The 20770-nt window shown below is 42.2% G+C and overlaps 1 protein-coding gene across 12 annotated transcripts in view; it reads right to left on the reverse strand.

Moving 5' to 3' along the window:
• NFIA (nuclear factor I A) overlaps positions 1–20770 on the reverse strand; it is a 254757-nt gene that overhangs the window by 77095 nt on the left and 156892 nt on the right. For all 12 annotated transcript variants that reach the window (XM_087730425.1, XM_009461225.2, XM_087730429.1 and 9 more), the window contains 3 exons: positions 14501–14575; positions 4805–4922; positions 2137–2264 (listed from right to left, as the gene is read on the reverse strand). In XM_087730425.1, the coding sequence (XP_087586551.1) occupies positions 2137–2264; positions 4805–4922; positions 14501–14575 (321 nt within the window). The remainder of the gene's footprint in view (positions 1–2136; positions 2265–4804; positions 4923–14500; positions 14576–20770) is intronic.

Below are 20770 nucleotides of genomic sequence, written 5' to 3' on the forward strand. Positions count from 1 at the left end.
GGCAGGATAAAGCTTTTTCTTCACAGCTGTGACAGTGATAGATAGCTTGGTGAATCTGAGCTATATCTAGTTGGTACCTGGCTTGAGTCCCTGATGTTGCAAGGTGATTTTCTGCCATTTTACAGGCAAGACTAAGCAGAATCTGGGATTCTTCTGTAGTAAGTGAGGAAGGTTGTGCGGAAGAAATAACCTTCTTCCCTGACTTTTTCTTGACTCTCTAAGCACCTCAGGAAGTTTTGACATGGGCAGCTGTGCTTCTTCATGATGGGCACCCAGTGGTGCCAAGAGTGGCGGAGATGCTTTGGAGGTGTAAGGCTTTAGGTACTTCTTTTGTCCAGCTGAGCAGCTCAGTGCCACCATCTAGCCAGGACTTGGATGAGACAGAGGTGACGACCACGTGTGGGGAAAACCACCAGAAGTGACAGCAAAATTAATAGCCAACCTCTGGCTGTTGCACAAATGGAGAACATTTGTCATTAACAAAGAGTACCTCAAACTTTGGGGGGAGTTAGCCCCCAGTCTGACAATGATGTAGAAGCAGTGACCCAGTCAGCTTTTGGCCATCTGTGTCTGCAGAGGAGGTTGTGATCTCTCCCTTTCAACGGGCACTGAGCTTTTGTTCGTGTTTTTGCCGCTCCATGAGCGGACTAGTTTAGTACAAGGTGAAGCTCTGCCTTACATCATCTGGAGCCTGGAGCTGATGGAGGAGACAGCCCCTAGTGTCTACAGAGCAGGACACCTCACTGAAAACACCAGAGCCCTGGAGACGGTGGCAGCAAGGCAGTCACGGGGAGCCTGGCACTTGTCTGCCTGCAGGTCCACCCTCTCCTCCTGCCAAAGTGCCACATCTGCAGTCAATAAGGGCCCACAAGCTGGCTCCTCCTCATTAGAGGAGAGAGGGCAGCTGGCAGGGGATCCTCCAAGGGCTCCCAGGCACGGGAATCAGTCCCCTCCCAGTCTGGAATAGCCCAAATTTGGTGGCTTTCTGGGCATGCTGTAAAGGACAGCTGTTTGACAGGGTCTCCAGAGAAAGCTGTGGGTATGTTTCCTACATGATGAAGGATATAGGTGGCTGGCCAAGTGCCCACAGAACTGATTTTAATGCTGTTCAGGTTGAATTTACTTTTCTGTGCTGTAGAGTTCATTATACACAGTGCCCTGGACAAGCATGTGTTGTTTCAAAACAAACAAAAAACATACCATTTTAAATCCAAACAAACAAGAAAGAAAAAAAATATATATTGCAAAAGATCCTTTGGGCTGTTTAGAGGGCCTCCTCAAACACTGGGAGGCTGAAGATGAAAGCACTCCTTGCCTTCGTCTAGCAAGTAAGACTTCTGCTATTTTTATTGGCAATAAATACTTGATTATTTAGCTGTAAGCAAAATTGAGGCATTAACTTCACCTATGCATATAGCACTGACCCAGAAAAGTATTTCCAATAGTATTAAGCACCCAGATGATCTCAGGATAAGTGATCAATGGACAGTTAAGTACGTAACGTAACATAACATAACCCAAGAAGATATGATCAACAAGAAAGATCACACACAAAAATTAACTGAGAAGAGGCAGAAGAGCTGCTTCCTAAACTTTATGAAGTGTACTGCCCAGTGATATCTATTTTGATATGAAGCCTCCAATCACACTTCATAGTATTACAGATTAATAAAACAACTCCTTCTGTAAGTCTCTTAAAAGTCATTAGTAAGTGAGCTCAAGTATTGTATAATGCTTGAAAAGTCCTTCTACCTTATATAAGTTTAGGGATATTTATTTAAACACTATAACTATAGGGCACAGACCAGACAGGTACTGCTTTTTGCTAAGCGATTGTCACCACTATCCCAGAATTGAATCTGGACGTTTTGACAGAAAAAGATCGCCTGTCTTTTGCTGCATTATTTAAATACTTCAGATATTTGGCCAAAATACAGAAGTGACACACTACAGAAACATTCACAGCTGCAGGAGCAATAAAACCACTACAATATTTTCATTAGACTGACCTTCTCTCAGAAGAAGTTAGAAGATGTTTAGAATTGATCACCTTTCTATACAGCATTCAGTGTATTCTGATAGCAAAACAGAGCAACTGGAGATCATGTTCTTGGGCTCCCGAAAGCCGTGGCTTACCTGGCTCCACTTCATGCCATCCACTTGACTGGCTGCCACTTCCTGGAGAGCGCCCTTGGCTTGTATAAAATGGCTCCTCACCAGGACTGTCCATCTCATCCTCCACAGACTTGAGACGTTTTGTAGAGCTGAGAAAGTAAAAACACATAATAAATACTACACGTATGGAAAGGAACAAAGGCACTTCTGTTGGGACACATCTTGCCAGCCCTGCTTGAGACTAACTTGGTTATGGAAACCGTAACAGATTTAGGGCCCTGAGAAGGGGAAGGTATGAGGCCTGCGCAGCCATCTTGCGCACCCAACCTCTCGGCATCCACTTTTTGTTTCTGATATGCTTCATTGCCAATGACTAAACTTCAGTCAGATACAAAACAACCTCTCACAGAGTCCAGACTGAACTCCTAAACATGCGTTAGTTTAACTAGAAGAGAGTTTAACATTTAAGCTTTTACAGATCAAAAAGTAGTACATTTTACAAAGCACACAGAGGTCAATAAAAAGGCAAGAATTTTAATTTGTATTGCATGATTTTTGCAATTTGAATGAATATGGTAATGACACACAAGACTTATTTTAACTGTCAGACTTTTCCACAGCTTATTCTGAAAGACAAATTGTTTATCAGTTCAAACTTATATTTTCAATCTTTTAACCGTAGCCATTAAATTAACCCAGACTTCAGTCCCCTAAGAAGAAGCATAGACAAGTGAATGATGGAAGAATTCATTCTTGGTTCAAATGTTCACATTATCCTACAAGTATAAGCATTTTACTCTGCAACTGTAAGCCCCCAAGCATAAAAAGCCCCCAACAGGTACCTCCAGCCAGTGTCAGTACTAAAGGATTCCCTTGTGATATATCACACCTCCCTCACCAAAGGCTCAGGAGACAGAAGAACCCTTTCAGTGAGTGGTCTCTGGTGGCCACTAACTCACACTCCAGTAGTTCTGCAGGGAGAGGATCCCAAAGACACTCAGCTTGGCTCTGTTTTCTATAATGAGTTGTACAGACTGCACGGGGACGTTACCGAGCATTTCTCTTCTAAGTACTTTTCCAAGGCTGGGTCAGCTCACTTTTTTCACCAAATCTGTATTCTGTTAAGACTTAAGGCATTGAAGAACAGGCTCCTTTGTGTAGGGGGAACATATTTAACAGACATAAAATATTCCACTGCAATTTCTATTGGTTTAAAACTTGCAGCCTCTCCACAGCTCCCCACCCAAAGCTCTGCACAGGTAGGAGCTGGCGGGTATGCAAAATCAGTTTGTGAGAAACAGGAAGAATAATTCTTGTGGTATGTGTGGAATGCAGGTTTGGCCATTCCTTAATTTAGAGAATTGTTATGTGTCAATAGGGGAAATTGTGTGCATACAATATAACTACCGCCTGATAATTCTGCTGAGTCTGTGTATTTAAGGAATATTTTTTTTTTTCTGACTGGGAACAGCCTAATGAGAGGAAAACAAACATATTACCAAGTTATTAACTACCCATGCTGTTTATAATTAGCTCCTTATCAGTGGCAGCTATTTGCAGAAGAATAGAAGAGCAACAACTGAGCTCTTAAGTAACATTAATAACCTCACTTTTTTGCTTCTGGAGTCACAAGTAATTCTACCTGAGAATGGTGCTAATGATGAGCACTGTAGGGTACGCAGTTTACACGCAAAAAAGAAAGAGCACAAAGTTTTTAATTGATGTGTAATGGGAACTGTAGTCACCGAGCTTCATAATGTGCACACTAAGTGCAAGATTTAGATTGTTCTTCCAATCACTGCAAACTGTAAGAAGTTATTGCTACGAGCTTCTCTTTAAAGATTTTTTTTTAAATAAAAACAACAGCTATATTCAAACTATAGAGACTTTTTACATGTGTACTTGCTTACTGCAAAGCTGATGGCATTGCAGACTGAGATAAAAATGTAAAAGAACCCTGGGCTGAAGTTAGACTTTCTTGTCAAGTCTTTGAAATAAGTGATCTATTTTGGCTGTGGGGGGGGGGGGGAAAAAAAAAATCAATCTGGTTCCTTAATAGTGTTCAAGACTACTAGAGTGACTGGGCTTGTTTATAAATCTAATCTCATGGATGGTTAAAGTGAAAGGTAAAAAATAAAAAATATCCTTGTTTGATAGTTGGCATCTAAGCCAAAATCAAAATCAGGCTGGATAGTCATCTGCATTAACAATTCAGTTCTTCAAAGGCTGAGTCACAGATTTCTGAATGCTATATGAAAACTAGAATGCATTGTAGGCCAAGGTCCTAAAACGATGTTAGTCTCACAGATAACACTTTTTATGATAAAGAATGCATATAAGTCTATCTTAAGACTTTCCTGCTAGAACAAAGTGGCATATCTCAATGTGCTCCAAATTCTCTTCTGCCACAAGTGAAACTCCAACAATTCCAGTGGAACTTCTCCCGATACACTGAGGTACAAGCCAGAAGTTATACAAGTCAATGCAGCAGTTTTTCTTCGAAGCTTGTACATATAAAAAGAACTCTAACAGCAATCCAGCTGAACATTCAGCTCTATGAATCTGAAACAGCTCCACATCTTGAGGCCCCCAAACAGCTTGTCAAAGAATTTAATGGTTACTTTCCCAGATGAGTAATGATGCTGGCCTGGGTTTCCAAGTAACCTGGTAGTAGCAGAGATTAAATTACCTGGTAGAGGATGTGCTAGGTAAAGACCTCCTCATTGCTCCTGGGCTCATGCTGTAGTATGAAGAACTTTCCAAATCTGAGAGGGAGAAATTAGGGCCTGTTCCTGCAGCTATCGGTGCTGGGGAAACAAAAGAGATTGCAGTCAGTAAGTCATGTGAATAAGGCATGAATTGCACTTCAAAATCACCTTCTTGCTCCTCATGAGTGTATTTAGTTTCACGACGAGAACAGGTGGGATGCGGATATTAGGAAATGCTAATGGTAACTGGCATTGCAATCAAGAAGATGTATATTTTATCAAGAATACAATGTTCCATGACATAGACTCCTTTTTACGCTCCCCCAAAGGTATTCTTTTTAAAAAAAAAATTAAACAATTATAGCAAGGCTTTCTTTAAGCACTGCTTTCCTATTAGCATCATTCTAACATTTAATGAAACTTGTTGCTTTTGCTTTTAGGACAACGTTGCATCTATTGGCATAGTTACAAATAGGCTGCATCATCCCTGTAGTACGCTTGGCATAATCTATAAGCAGTATAGGCAGGGAAATACACACCTCAGGACCTTTGGTATATACGTGATGTACATCCACAAGCACAGAGGTTACAAATGCTCCTTGGAGAAAGCACAAAAGCAGATGAGAAACCTGAGTTCTTTGCTGCCTGTGAACATCTGAGTTTTCCTCTGGCCTCTCCTCCAGCTAAATCAGAGCTAGAGACATATGACTCTCAAAAACTTTTATCCAGCAGTTAGCTTTCACTGTTCACCTCTCATCACCTTATCCAACGCCTATGTTTTATTGTAAGGGATATGAATACCTTTAATTTCCCTATCCTAGAGCCTTAGTTTTATATTAAAACATAATGAATTCCTACACACCCTGAAGTTTGCAGGCACAAGCCTATGAACTCCATGTGCCGTGTTCTTCTGGGAACAGAAAAGGAACAGAGCAGTTTAATGTTAAAGTCAATTTCATGAAGAAATGTCACTATACGGCAAATAGTACCATATCCGCTATCGCTGTTCCAGTCCTATTTACAGGACAATACAACTTTAGGAGCTGACAATTGCAAATCATGATTTTCTCTCACATTTCAGAGAGATCTGAAAAAGGACGTACTGCACAATAAAACGCACAAGCTTGGCCTGGAACGTATTGTCTGGGAGCCCTGATTCACAGCAACAAAGGCGAGGCAGTCTCAATGCCACACAAGGATGCTGAGCCAAGTTTAATCTTTGGTCTGAGAATCTGGCCCATTTTCAAACATGAAAAAATCTTTCACTCCGATGGGGCAGGAGTGAGGAAATGAAGACAGGATAGCTCCTATCACCCAGCTAACATGTCTGGGCTGAAACGCAGGCTTCTGGGAGTGCTGCCATTGACTGTAATGGGGCCAGTATTTCACCCCAAGTCTTAAGGAGCTCACAATGTCAGATTTGACAGAGCAATAATGTAGCTTTGCAGCTGCCTCATCATCCCCACAAGACAATTAGTTGTTGTTTGGCAAGGATCTTTTAAGAACGTCATTGAGACAGAAAGGGAACAGCCTGGATAGCCACAGACTTTTAAAAGCATGGGACGGAAAATACACACCACCATTAAAACTTGAGAAAATCTGGAATGGTCGTTAAAAGGAATTAAGTTAGGAAGTAATTTATGACAAGAACACTCAAATCCTTTGTTATCTTCTCTTAACTATCATATGCTTCCTGCACACTGGGTATATGAGAGGGTGTGTTAACAGAAAGAAAGAAAAATTAAGCATAGTAAAATTAACTCGTTTTATCAATTTGTGCTTTCTGCAACAGTTTCCTGACAGCAGCTACAAGAGGCTGTAAAACTGATGAATTTGCATGGAAAAAGAAACCAGTGTAAGTAATTTGTGTAAAAGGTAACACGGACATGGACTGCTATAATTCAGACACCCTGCAGATAGCAGACTGCTGCAGTGTGAGCAGTTATGGGTTAGAAAAATGACCACACTGCAGTCAGTCTGACTTGAATGGAAATCAATCATAAAGGTACTCTGCAGCATCTACTCCACAGTTTTCAGCAACTTCCTTGCCAAACAGATTTGTGCTCTGTAAACCCTTTGCTGATCAATTCCTCTGCACCCTCTACCTACAGAAGCCTAACTTACAGGTTAAGCATACTATTTTCCAAATAGGAACATAAAAACGCAAGCACTAAATTAAAGCATCATTTTTTTCAGAGGCACGATGAATTTCCTAGCCATTGCAAGATTTATGAAACAGTTTTATTCCAAACAGATATGGAAGAAAAACTGGTATCTGGGTAACACTTTTCTTCTTTCTCTCACTTCCCTCTGCTTATGGCTCTCTCCCCAAATCCTGGAGGTTTCTCCTTCAACCCTTGAATTGGCCCTATAGGAAAACGGAATGTACTTCCAGACCGGGGGTGGGGTAGGAACACTGTCTTGCTAACACTGTGTAAACTCAGCACAAAGTAGAAAAGGCTAATCACACAGTAATTTCCGCCTGGGTAGCAAACATGAAGGATGCTTTGTTTGTCACAGGCCAAACCACCTTGCCACACTCAAGAGCCTGTTTGCAACAAAACCCACCTCTAATACACATCAACAGATCTAAGCAGCAGAGGTTAAAAAGCCTGGCTGGCCTATGGCGCTGAGTACCTGAAACCCTTTAGCAGTTCTTACACAGGAGCCACGATCCTGCCCCAATGAGCTCAAGGTCTCTGGCCCTAGAAGTGCTGTGGAAAACGTTGCATGGGGCTAAGCTGTTCTTAAATCCCTTCTCCTGGCTGCCTGAGAGGCACGTATTTGGTGCTCGTCTTTCAGCAAAGGGTATTTGTACCTTTGCTCGCAGCTACCCCGCTTACTATCACAAAACACAGCAACATGCCCACGTGCAGAGCCCACCCTGAGACTGTCAGGAAGAGGTTAATGTTTTTCATCCGCATGGCAGAAGGTCGCTTCCTCTTCCTGGCTGGAATTTGGTTGAAGCTGTGTGTGCTTTCTGTCTCTGCTTCAGCCTCGGTGGAGCGGAGCCACACCTTGCACCTCCTGGCTGGGCTACAGCTGCCTGGAGCTCGCTGCCTGGCACCTGCCTCCTCTAGTTGCTCTTGTGTTTTGCAGTGCAAGGCACCACCAGAGCGGGCACAGTGCAGCTAGCCCAGCCAGGAGGCATCTGAGCATGCTCCAAATGGCTTTTCACACTGCCTTTGCAGACTGTCCACCTTGTACGGACCCAGAAAGCTTGCATTTATTTGCAGGATTCGCCGCAAAGGCTGCAGCTACAGAGAGTAAGCAAAGGGATCAATGTGGTGCAAACTGTGGCAAAACTGTCTAAATTAACCCTCTTCATTGTAGCATATGACAATCACCACGCAACTTCCCTACATCCCTGTTTCTACACCCCAGAACAGGCTCTGGCCCCACATGAAGCAGCAGCGTGGTTGGGAAGCCCCACTCCAGCACAGCCGGCTGTTACACTCTGCAGCCTGCAGAAACTCCAGGCAACAACATTAAAAACACATCATTTCCCCCCTATAAGAAATGCTCTGCAGCAAAGTGACCTTCTGATAGCTCAGGAACATCTCCCAAACAGGAAAGGTTGTCAGAAATTGCAGTTACGAGTCAAAACAACAGTCTCCACCTACATGCCGGCATCAAGATGTCATCTAACCCAGGGCTCCGACCTGGCAGGGGGCGAGGAGGAAGGACCCCTCTTCCCCTAACACCCAGCCTGCTGGTGTGCACAGCCTTTCTAAGCAAACAAACTGATGCCGGCCTCAGCTCCCATTTCAGCTGCTGGCATCACAAAAAAATCCCTGTGCAGGTGGAACACGTTGTGCTCGCTCTGAGGGGCAGGAGGAGCTAGTTTGCCCAAAGGGAGGAGGAGGAAGGTGGGCACCTCTGCCTGAGTGCCAGCACTGTGCTAGTCCCAGGGACACGGGGCAGCATTGCCCCGGCTGCCAGCCTGCTCCCTCCGCTGCCAGCTTGTTAGCTCACATCTTCACCCGAAATGTCAAGAAAAATAACAGAGAAATTAACAAAAAGCCCTCTGACTTAACCCAATTGGAATATTTATTTTGAAAAATTTATTGAATTACAGAACAGGAAACCCACTAAATAAAACCAGCCAGGCTGGCATTTGTCTTCCTTGGAATACGGCAGTCTCTTTTAGTCATGTTAATATTTAGTTTCTCTTTTTTCCATTTTTATGTATTTATTTTTACAAAGGGGCTGGGATGTGACTAAGATCATTACATGTGTAACACTGCAGCAAAGTGATAATGTGTTTAAGGTTAAATGGGAGAAACATGACATTTGACTAATAAACTTTTTCCTGTGTTGTGACTCCATAAACAAAGGGAAACACACTGCGCTGCTGCTGCCGAGAGGAAAGGGGGAAAGGGGAGCTGGTTTTTTTTTTTCTTTTTTTTTTGCAAGGCCTTTGTTTCCTACACACTGTATCATTAGATTCAAAGAGGTTTTGCCGAATACAACAGATATGAAATGTGTGATGTTCATTTTAAAATTACAAGTACAGCTTGCTATTGACCATCTAATTATGCTGAGTTCCATTTATAAACATAGCTAACCACTAAGTTTATAGAGACTTTTTGTGCTGCTTTAATAGGATATTGATCGAGAGCAAGGTTTGAGTGGACTGCCATTGAATTGTGTAATGGCATACAAAAGGCAAGGTCACGGCAACTGTTCACTCTATGCCTGCAGTCTATTTTTTATTATAATCTTTTTTCTTCCTCTTATACCTAAGCCCAAACAGTGTGTTTTGGATAGCAGTGCTTTGCTAAGGAATATAGAGTATCTTTTTAAATGTTAATTTTCATGCTGCTGACTTTAACTACCTTCACTACTGTAATGCTTAGTATAGCAGAAAACATACAGGCTGCTGTTCAGAGAGAGCTGTTTTATTATACCCCAGCTTTCACACACGTGCTCTGCGTGGAGGAGAGCCTCTTCTCCTCTCCTGGGCTACAGGAAGGCAGCAGCATCCTCCCTACCCTTTGCAGCCGCCTGTCTGGCCCAGACCCATGACAGGAGCCGGGGTAGCCCACAGCTTGCCGTAGGCATCCAGTATGTGCTGGGGCTGGCAGGACTTTCCCTGCAGTTTGTTTCGACTGTACCTGGCGACTGGCGAAGGGCGTGAGGAAGCTGTGTTTCCTCCGTCGCACCCACACTCCATGCCTGGAGCGGCGGCAATTCCTTTCATTTCTAGCACTTGTCCGCCTGCCTCACGGCAAGGACAGCTTCAGCCCCTGCCTCCATTCCTAAAGCAGCCGCTAACCAAGTCTGGCACCCACCCCATCCAGCAGTCTCGGTGTTGCAGGATCCCGAGCTTTTCAAAATGCCTTGGCCATTTTTGGCCATTTTTGGCCATTTTGGCCATTTTTGGCTTACCAAGAGGTAAGCACCTCTTACCTGTGGAATTAGTGTAACTGTCTCAGGGATAATTAGCTGGACCATTTCTGTGTTTATACGGGAGCAGTAAGCAACTGCATGTATGCTTGCGTGCTTGTGGTTTCACTGGCTCATTAGAAGGATTAAAAGTCACACCACTTGCTCCATACAGCTCCTTACTGCACACAGCTAACATCTTAAAACTCAAAGCGTGGCATTTTCAGTCCAGGGCGCAGTCAGAATTCCCTTGTTTATCAGCATGAAGAATGATGTCATTTTGACAAATAACACAGCACAAAACAAATGTGTTTGATTTGGCTCTAGCGAATGTTCATAAATCCTAAATCTTTCTTCACATCCTGGGCAGTGCAGTTTATCTGGCTGCTTGAAGGACCTCCAAGGGAGGAGATCTTCCCAGCAGCTCTCTGCACAAGAGCACACCATGCAGACTCAAAGCCAAGAGGAGAACAGCGTTCCCCATGCCCCTCTCCCTGCTCCGGCCTGCCACGGCCTCCCAGACTCTGCCAAGTGAACGGGACTGTGCACTTGGCAGTGGCTTGGCACCCCAGCCACCCCTCTGCCGGCACCTTTTGCAGAGGGTATTCTCCAGTGCCCTGCAGATAGCTGCACACAGTGAGTGGAACATTTTCCTAACAAGGGTAGAGAGGGAGAAGGTTTTGCTCCGCCAACAGCTGGCTGTCAATTCACAAAACTTGTACATCTCTAACGCTTCTGCTTCTGGGCCTTTTATTGTTAGCCCAAACCTCTCTAGAGATGGAAGAATGAAGTCTCTGTTATCTGAAGGGGTCTCCCCAGTATCTGGGGTGACAGACAACACTTAAGAAAGGAGCTCACACCCTTTGCCTGATAATAATGTAGAACTGACAGCATGGTCTGCAACATCCACACCAGATGGGGTGGAGAGGGGTCTATCTGTTTTTCAGATGAACGTTTATGATCTACTTTCTCTATTTTACTAGGCTCTGCACGATTCAGTAGCTGGGTAGCATTTTGAAAGAAAATCTGCACCTGTGGGGCTGAAGAAAGCACATTTCTGTTACCAAAACAGTCTGGACTTGTTCAATAGCTCACAGAAACTGTGATGATCAGCACTGATCGGTAAGATAGATAATGGTAACAGCTGACCTTTTGCTTGATTAATTCATTCCCCAAATTTGCATGACGAAGACAACTGCCTATTACTTGAGACTCCTTGCCATGTGGACCTCTGGGAACTTTACTAAATAAACCTGGCACATAATTGCTACCAACAATATTTCATGAGATTAATTTTAGATAGCAGCAGCAAACCCCAGGCTAGTTAAAACTGTGGGAAATCACATATTTCTATCATCATATTATCAAAAGCAAGCATGGAAAGAAACATGACAACGGGCATACACAAAGATGACCTCTTTGTAAAGCCAACACAGAGCACGCTCAGGAAGACAGCAGAGACTAAACGTGAGGGCCCGCTATGGATAGGCAGGCTTGTTCCTTCCCTGGCCGTGGTGGCTGCTGAGGGAGCAATGACTTTTTAGAGAGTGAAAACAAGAGGGACTGAGGGCATTTGGATTACTCAAGCTACAGACTGTTCATAGCTGCAGTGAGTCTGGATGATGGCTGTTCATAAGGTGAACTCCCCAGCATGAAAGTAACCCATGGACTGGTCTCAAATCAAGACATGGGAAGACATAGACAACCCAGTAAAGGGTAATATTGAAAAGCACACTCTTTAAAAGACCTTGCCTGCCAATTTAGGCAAATATGCAGCAAGTACTTTGTTGCTCTGTTATGTTAAATAATTTTTTAATATTGGCATGCGAATTCATACTGACTTCGCTGGGAATTTGTTGCGAGACTCTACACTAAACATATCCTCCTACTGGGTAGCCACGGCATGTCAGGCTGTGGGCTTCTCAGACCTCACAAAGTAAACAAGGTTACGGCTGGTCAGTACATGTCTGGGGCATCTCCAAGGAAAATCCAGGGTGCTATCAAAAGCAGTGTAGCTAAATCAGTTGCTGGCATTCTTCCCTCTGAGTCAGTTCTGAAGTGATATCCCGATATGCTTTGGGGACACTATTTTTGGTAGAGGTGCTGGCTTGTAGACAGGATATAAAACTGAGGTCTTGACCTCCCAGGATTATTAAAGAGCTCATGAAAAAGAGTGCACACCCCTGTGTCTAGAACAGACAAAAGCTGAATCTTTTTATTTTGCCCACCGACACCTCCTTTCTTATTTCTGACAAAGTTCATGCCTGTCCTGCTCTTCCTGTGTGCAGGTGCCCTACCCTTGGAGGTGGTGCATTTCAACGGCAAGCAGAGGGAATGTCTCGGACATGGTTCATAGTTTGCAAAACATGCTGCATGCTAGGATTTCTGATACACAACGTTTTAGTTTAGTTACAATAAAATATAATGGAAGATGATTAATAGACATGAAACATGATGCTCATGAGGTCAATGCAAACTCTCAGGGAGGCTGGGACTGGGGCTGGCTGTGAAGGCTGAAGTCCTGAACGGGGGTACTTTTCTAGCAGCCCTGTCCTGTGCACACATGAAGCACAGCTGACAGAGTCCAGAGGCAGTTCTGCTGTGTAGGGCTCCTACAGTGGAGATAAGATTGTGGTGAAGTGGGATGCCTTGCAGAGGGGGAGGGTGAATCCTTCAGGCTTCAAAAGCCTTACGCTGTCACACTGAAATAAAGTGACATAACACGGAGATGTTCAAAGACTGGTGATAACTTGGTTTTGTCCAGCATGCTGCAGGTACCAGCAAGTTAGTGTATGCAGTACAGTGAGTTAGGTGTCAAAGTCCCTATTTAAGCACTTGAGTAAGTGAACTGATTTGCAAACGTGCTGAGCGCTCAGCAGCCCCTCTTGACTTCTAAGTCCTCTTAACTTTGTCCTTCTCACAAAATTCCCACCAGTTGTCAGGGAAGAAAACTCAGGAGAAATGTCTGCCTTCAACTTTTTCTCCCTCTGTCTCTCTCCCTCCAGCACATATAACTCTGATGTTCATGTATCTCCCACTTGCCGTGCTTCCCTTGTAGCATCCTATTTTCTAATACAAAGCTGATTTACTAGCTAGTGCAAGTCTTTCTGAAAGAGAAAATAAAACAGAAAAATCCTTACAGAAACTCTGTGTTCTGACTCAAAATCACAGATTCTCTGCTAGGTTTGTGCTAGTTAGATTCCAGCCCCAGAAGGACTTAAACTACATGCTCAGAGCCAATACATAAACAAATATTCCTGCTGTCTGGGAGGAGAACCATTTTTATCACTGGTTGCGCTGAAGAGATTGGTTACAAACCCTAAGGTTTTAAAGGGGCACATAGTTGAGTGGTTCACCTGCAGCAGTGGTAATTGGTGACAATGTGATGTTACTGCATAGCTCTACACTAGCTGCAGAGAAGATCCCCAAAGGACTAGTACCTACGGCCCTGGCTTACCAGGAGTCTCTCTTCAAGAGCCTGTCCATATGCTCTCCTTAGACTATCTGGATTATGTCATAGCAAAATACAATCAATGCACCTTTGATCAATGCAACAGGGTGGTGACAGGTACTCTTAATTCACTGTTGTTAGTGAGTATTGACAAGCCTGTAATGATCATGCTGCAGTGTGTCATTCATGCTGGGGGCATTAGCATTCTTTAAAGGTCAAAAAACAAATCCTTCCAGAAGACAGAATTCCATACAGTTGATGGAAAATGCAGGCCTTGCAAAGTCAAGATGTATGTCTCTGCACAACTGAGGTTATCAGAGCTGAAGTTGGTACAGTTGTTGGCATTATTAATGAGTTCATCAATTTGCAGGTGTACAAACACATGTATGCATGGCATGGATGAACACAACATGCAAAAGCGGCATAAGAAAGTTTCCAGGCTTATGTGCACAGATCATATCATTTCTAAAGGTCTGGTTAAAATACAGTCCTTGGATCCTGCAAGGGATCCACTGGGTAAGCTGATCTTTGCAGACATTTATCTGCACTCTGATACGGAGTCTGCCCATTTTCAGCTCGGTACTGCACGAGCTTATCAACTTGCACATTCAAGTTTGCAGAATTAAATTTTTTTTATTTACTTTTTAAAATTATGCTATTTTGTTTTCCCACATTAAAAGATGTGGCACATAAACAGTGTCCACTGGTGAGAAGCGGGCAGAGAGATTCTCAGTTTTCAAGACGCTGTTTCTGAATTGGGGAAGGGGCACAATAAGAATCAAAGCAAAAAAACTGGGATTGCAGAAACCACATAAACTGGCCACAAAATGATACTTACTTTGTGAGACTCTTACTAGCTCAGTCACACTGAAAACACCTGATGTGACAAAACTGTCCTGGAAGCCCAAATGTCCTACAAAACAAACAGAGTGAGAGAACTGCGATTAACTTTAAGCATTTAATGACAGTATTCTGAAATACTTTACTTTCATTTAGACTTAAAATGTGACATCCAATTTCCCACTTAGCAGTAATTATTGTTTATGTAGGTGGGTAACTAGTCATACAGCTATGTAGGCTGCTTTGTGGTTTCTATCTAGAGGTTAGGAAAGCTAACATGACACATCAGCAGGGAGATTTTTACATGTTAAAGCATCTCAACAGGAAATCTGAAACAAAAGAGGACTATTTTAATAAACGGTTACCTTGGATGACCCCTAATGACTTCACAATTGAAATGAAAATACTGTGCCTAGGAAACAGACAGGACAGCTAAGTTCCATAATCGTTTTAAACATTATTCTCTAAAGAAACATCTGATCAGGATTATCTACCCATTCATTCAAACAAAACAAGATTTAAAGATGTACTCTTCATTTTCTAAGGTTACACTAGGGAAATCTTAAAATAGCAGCTGGTTAAAAAAAATTAAATTAATGTCTTTCCCACAAAAAAAAAAATTCCTAACATTTAAAACTAGCTTTCGAAAAGAAAAATAAACCTCTGCATAAGAAAAGTATTAACTTCAAGCTTTGGTCTGTCTTTAGGAACCAGGGTGTACGCTGCCATGCTCGCCTCCCTTGTGCAAGGAATGCCTCTACACTTGGTATCAAAATGTTATTACACTTTACATAACAGTATTTTTCTTCTTCTCTGAAAACATGCCTACCACCAAATGTTCATTTAATTTTCACGGGTATGATCAATTACAAAAGGAGCAGCTCTCAGGCTGCAGCCCAGTCTAAGTGTGCAGAGTGGGACACAGCAGTTCGCGCGGGACATATCTGGGTTTCAATTAGAGGTCTGCAGTTAGTCGGCCAGACTGACCTCCTGCTTTTGAAATCAGGGTCAAAGGAGAAATCTCAGGATAAAGAGATTATTAAAAGAACTGTGAAGTCCTACTTGTCCACAGGATAAGTGGCATACCTTTTTAGGTTGTCCTACTTAGAGTCACTGATTCCAAGCATGCACACATATATTATTGAATGTTTTGCAGGGGCACCATCTGCTCCGTTGTTAATTGTTTGTCAGATTCAGTACAATTTCCCTACGTTCAGTATATTCTACCGTACCCCACATCCGTCATGGTAATACCTGCGCCCCTACCTATAGTGACCAGAGCAGTAGGACTAATGTAAGCTGCATATTTGTTCTCCTGTCTTTCTTTTGGGGTTGTTTAAAAACAGCAGCATATCCCATTGCCATTTCTACCTGCAGAATGGGAATTAAAAGAAATGCATCTTGTGTGCAGGACTACGGAGGGTGATATGTCAGGGAAAAGTCTGGAAGAGATTTGGAGGGAGGTCAGCCGTTCATCTCCAGCCAAATCCTCAGCGAATTCTGCTCCTGCACAGAAGAACTTCTCTGTTTCTGTGAGGATCCTATGGTGCCAGATGAACGCAGTTGCTAAGCTAACAGACTTGAGACAAGTTTCTACATCAGGCATGTTTTTATACTTCAGCAATAATGATGAGTTTTCAAACTGTGTATATGTATATCTTTGGGCATCCTTGTGTATGTGTGTATACATATGTATTATGTACACAAACATATAAATATACACAAATCTGTCATGCTCCAGCTGTAGATAAATGTACTATAAAATATTGAAATTGATGCTGAAATTCAACACAAACAAATTCCTCAATCTGCAAACAAGGTTTTTATTTACATCAAGAGAATAAATTTTTCTCTACTTCAAATGAAAAAATGTTCTTACAAGCTTTTATTTTTCCTTATTTTCAGCTTAGAAATAGCTCTCAGATAATTGTAAATGCTTTTGCCTGATCTGCTTTATATTTTACCATAATAAAGGTGATGACTACATCATTCTGCTTTTTAGAAATGGTTGCTGGCCATACACAACGTTTGTTCAGTGACAATTTCCCAAGTATTTTTAATATGAAGATCTACTTTTCATATGCTGCAGCAGACCTGCCTATTGAATTAAATGATCTGTGAATTAAAAATAATTCTCTTAGGTCTTCACTGAAACCACTCATGTGCCTAAAATTAAGCATATGCTTAAGTGCCTTGCTGGATCAGGGCCAGGATGCTTACTACTCCGCAGAGCCCTTCGTAGGGAAGCCAGTCTATGCTATATAACTTCTCATACTGTGCTCATCATGGCAGTATCTGAGCAACTTCCAGACGTGCACTCAGCGATGCTACGAACATCTGTCACGTGTTGGTTTTTTCACAGTGCACCATATTGGCTCTGCTCTGGTGTCCACTTCCACCTGCATTTCCCAGGCAGGTTTTTATTGGACTGAGAGTGAAGGTGAAATTTAAATATGGAAGTAAAAAACAAATCACAGCTATGGTAGGACATTTGGCTCATTTTTTAAGGGAAAGTCTGGAGTGCTTTGTAATCATCCAATAAAAACATGATTGTCACATGGCTAACCGCATTACCTTAACCTAGCCAACACAGGTAAAACCAGAAATGAAAATGCCGTAGAATGGTTTTAAACACATTCTAGCTCTCAGGGTCCCGCAGGGCATGAGAAAAGTTGAGTAAGTTAGTTTGGGCCTGCTAACTTCATTATTCCTATTTTGCTGGGTACACCTGAAATGTCCACTTGCTTCTGTAGGAACATTTCTTATGCGTCTACATATAACAGTAATCATTAAACAACAGCACGTAACAAGAGTGATTAGATTTTCATCCTTCAATACTGAAAATAAACATTTCACAAATGAAAGGTGAATTTCACAATTCTCCAATTTGTTATTTACTTATAAACATTAGGAAATCAGGGACTCATCTCGCCAATCATTAATATCTTGATACGCATAAAAGCAATGCCCTTGGCTTAGAGTTGTATCTTGAACTCAATTCGATGCACAGTTGGTCTGTGAATTCACAGTTCAGCTTCACTGACGTGCAACTCCACGAAAGTTTAAAGGTTTGCCTGGATGGTTCAGATTGCAAAATCCAGGCCTAAGACTGTAGCTTTTGCTGAGCTGTGATAACAGTGCAACAAGAAAATGAGAGAAATAGGACAAAGAAGCTAGACATGCAAAAGAAGAATGACTGGGAAATAGCAGGATTGACAAAATATGTGAAGTAAACATTTTGCACCTATTAACAGGGGTCAAAATGCAAAAATATATCAATTTGGCTGTTCCACTTAATTCTGAATGAGAAAAAAATAGGTAAAATCAAGCAATTACATATGCAGATGTTAGCATTAACGAGCTCCTTTACTGAAAAGATGATAAACATCTTGAAAGCTTGCAAGATTTACTTTTCATACGGCACTTTACTGAAATACATGCATTGTGATACTTTTGCTAAATATCCCAAAGACAGGACATTGAAATTGCTGTGTATGATCTGGTTATCTCCACAGCTTTGTGTGACAGTCACATTTTGGTAGTAAAGCAGGTGTTCAAAATGAGGATGAGAGAATTTTTACTCACTTTATAAAAAACTAACAGACCTCATTCACTGAAATTCTGGGTATAAATTAAGACACCTGGCTAGCCAAGGCAGGCCCTGACTCAGCAAAGCAGTTAGAGCACATGCTTAATTTTAATCACATGCTTGACTAAAGCACATGCTTATTTGTCCTGCCAAATAAAGATAGGCTGACAAAGTTAAGCAGGTATTTAAACATATTGTTGAATCATTGCCTTCAACCCAAGTCTAGGTCCCGCTAGGAGTTAGCTCATTACACAAGACCCCACTTCGGCTCATGAGGATGATCGTTTTTTCCTCAAGGGCAAGAAAAGCCCAGGCTAATAAGACCAAATTGAATGAAACAGATTAGGATACTAACTAATAAATAATATGCCATTACCCAGTTGCATGGTTGGTATAGCGTACAAACACGATGCAACACTATCATAACAAGTACCACATGAAAAATGTTTTTCCCTAACTTGGTGACTGCTTTAACTGGGGGGAAAATTCATAATGCGATTTACATATTCTTCTTTTCGATTGCAGTAAAGAAGCCAGAAGAAAAGGCTTGAATTGCTGGAGCCTAATTCTGATCTCAAAGAAGTTTTAAACAAGTCTTTCTACACTGATCAAATAGAGTTTCACCTAATTTTCTCCTAATTTACACTGGCAGAGGAGAAATCAGGATTAGGACTTGTTGTCTAATGCTATTTGTTTTGAATTATTAAGCAAACATTCCTATTTCAATGAGTAAACGTGTACAAAGGCAACTAACCTTCGTCCTAAAATCTAGTTTACAGGGAGAGTATTGTCTGCTTTCCCAATTAATGCTGTAAAAAGGAGTCTCAGACGTTGAGCTACCAATCAAGAGCTTGTGTTGTAGCTTGAGAAAATCATGACTGATGCAATTACTTTTATGTAGAAAGTCTGAATATGGTCTATAGGTTAAAGTTCATCGGGTTATTGTTCCTTAATTGAATATCAGAAGATGTTTTCAAGGTGCTCAAGGTATTATTGTTCTTTAATTAGCAGGCTTCCTTGTGTAATCCAACAGTATTATTTTTATTATAAAATAGTTAGATTGCACCATAAATATACAAGCTATTTTCTAAACAGGGATACAGCTAGTTTCCTGAAATCAAAGCTTAAATAAAATTGGGAAAGAGTTACTCCTTTGAAGATGAAAAAGTCCAAATCCAGTTATTTCTCTTCCACTATGGTCCGAGTGACAATGTATTAAGCTTTGGACAACAGCTTTTTGGGAGACTTTGATTCCTTTTCAGTGCTTTGAAATTACATAGGCCCTCCAAACTAGCACTGAAGCCATTTCTAAAGCCTTTTTCATGTTCAGCGTCTCACTATACCTAGCCATCTTAAAACCTTAAAATAGTAATAATCAATTAGGGTCTCAAGCCTATTATCTTAACCAAATGCCTGATTAAAAGAAAAGCCCTCTCTGCTCAAAGTGCAACTTGATTCCTTTTGGTTTTATCCTCTATCTAGATAATCCGATGTTTCACAAACAATGTGGAGCAATAATATTGATAAGAAAATTAATGTCTGTATCTCACAGCACATGCAGACCTTGAGAGAGGGGATGTTATCAGAAGGAACTTGGATCACCCTGAGGACCTAAACTTAGTCCTAATTGTGTTCTCCAGCAAAACGGAAAGGACAGAATATGCATGCTTCAGTCAAGACCTTCATAACATTTACACCATGCTTAATTGGAAGGTGAGTTTATTAAGCCTGGGCTGACCCAGCCACGGCAGCCCCACAACTGCACTCCCTTCCAGAAACACATCCCTCTGCACAGACACAGGGTGCTGCAGGCAGTCTGGCACAGTGGTTGTGTGCCACGGGCTCGCACAGGGAGCAAGGTGCACCTTGCTTCTGGGAAGCGTCCACCTCCAGGGCAAGCGTGGGTGGCCGGGGGAGCACTCTGGGCTGCGACCAGCCCCTGCCCAAGCGCTTGGACCTGCTCACCCTGCCCGGGGCAACAGCAGTGAGGTTCACCAAGAGATACTTGGTCACTACCCCACGCTGGAAATGGAAAGCTAGATCCATGGGGCCAAAAGGGCATACGCTAACCTCGAATCTAAAAAACATTGTGGAGATTTAAGAGACCATCTATCCCAGCTGCAATACTCTGTCCAAGTGAACGTCTCTCCCATTCAGATGGAAGGCAGCACGAGGGAGCTGCATGCAGGCCTGAATATTGCACATAACTGTAACAAAATCTGCATTTACCAACAGATCCCAAATACTGATCTTCGGAGCTGGCACAATGGCCTCATTTTAATTGCTTTGTACAAACTGCATTCCTCAAAATTGTAAGTGATAAACCTTTAGTGGTAAATTATACCACATTTTTAATTAATGGACTTTTTATAGAAGAGTTAAGCAAGATATTATTCATTAAAGGTGACACAGAAACCTCTCTTGTTCCCTGACAAATGCTCCCACTTCTATTTTGGCTTGTTATTTCCAATTTAATTTTAATGCCACAGCAACAGCTCACCTTGGACAAATTACAGATATTCTTATGAAGTAACGGCTGGGCCACGTCACATGCACTGTTATTCTCTCCGGCTTGCCTACCTGCCTTTGGCTGAGGTTTTAAGAAGCACTAGAACTTTCTTTGTGGCCCATAGCAGGATGGATTAGACCATCCAGGGCATGTCGTGTTAGTACAATAGA

Source organism: Nipponia nippon, unplaced genomic scaffold, assembly GCF_047370975.1.
Source record: "Nipponia nippon isolate SJK-2023a ecotype South Korea unplaced genomic scaffold, ASM4737097v1 scaffold_5, whole genome shotgun sequence".
In the NCBI taxonomy this organism is placed as follows: Eukaryota; Metazoa; Chordata; class Aves; order Pelecaniformes; family Threskiornithidae; genus Nipponia; species Nipponia nippon.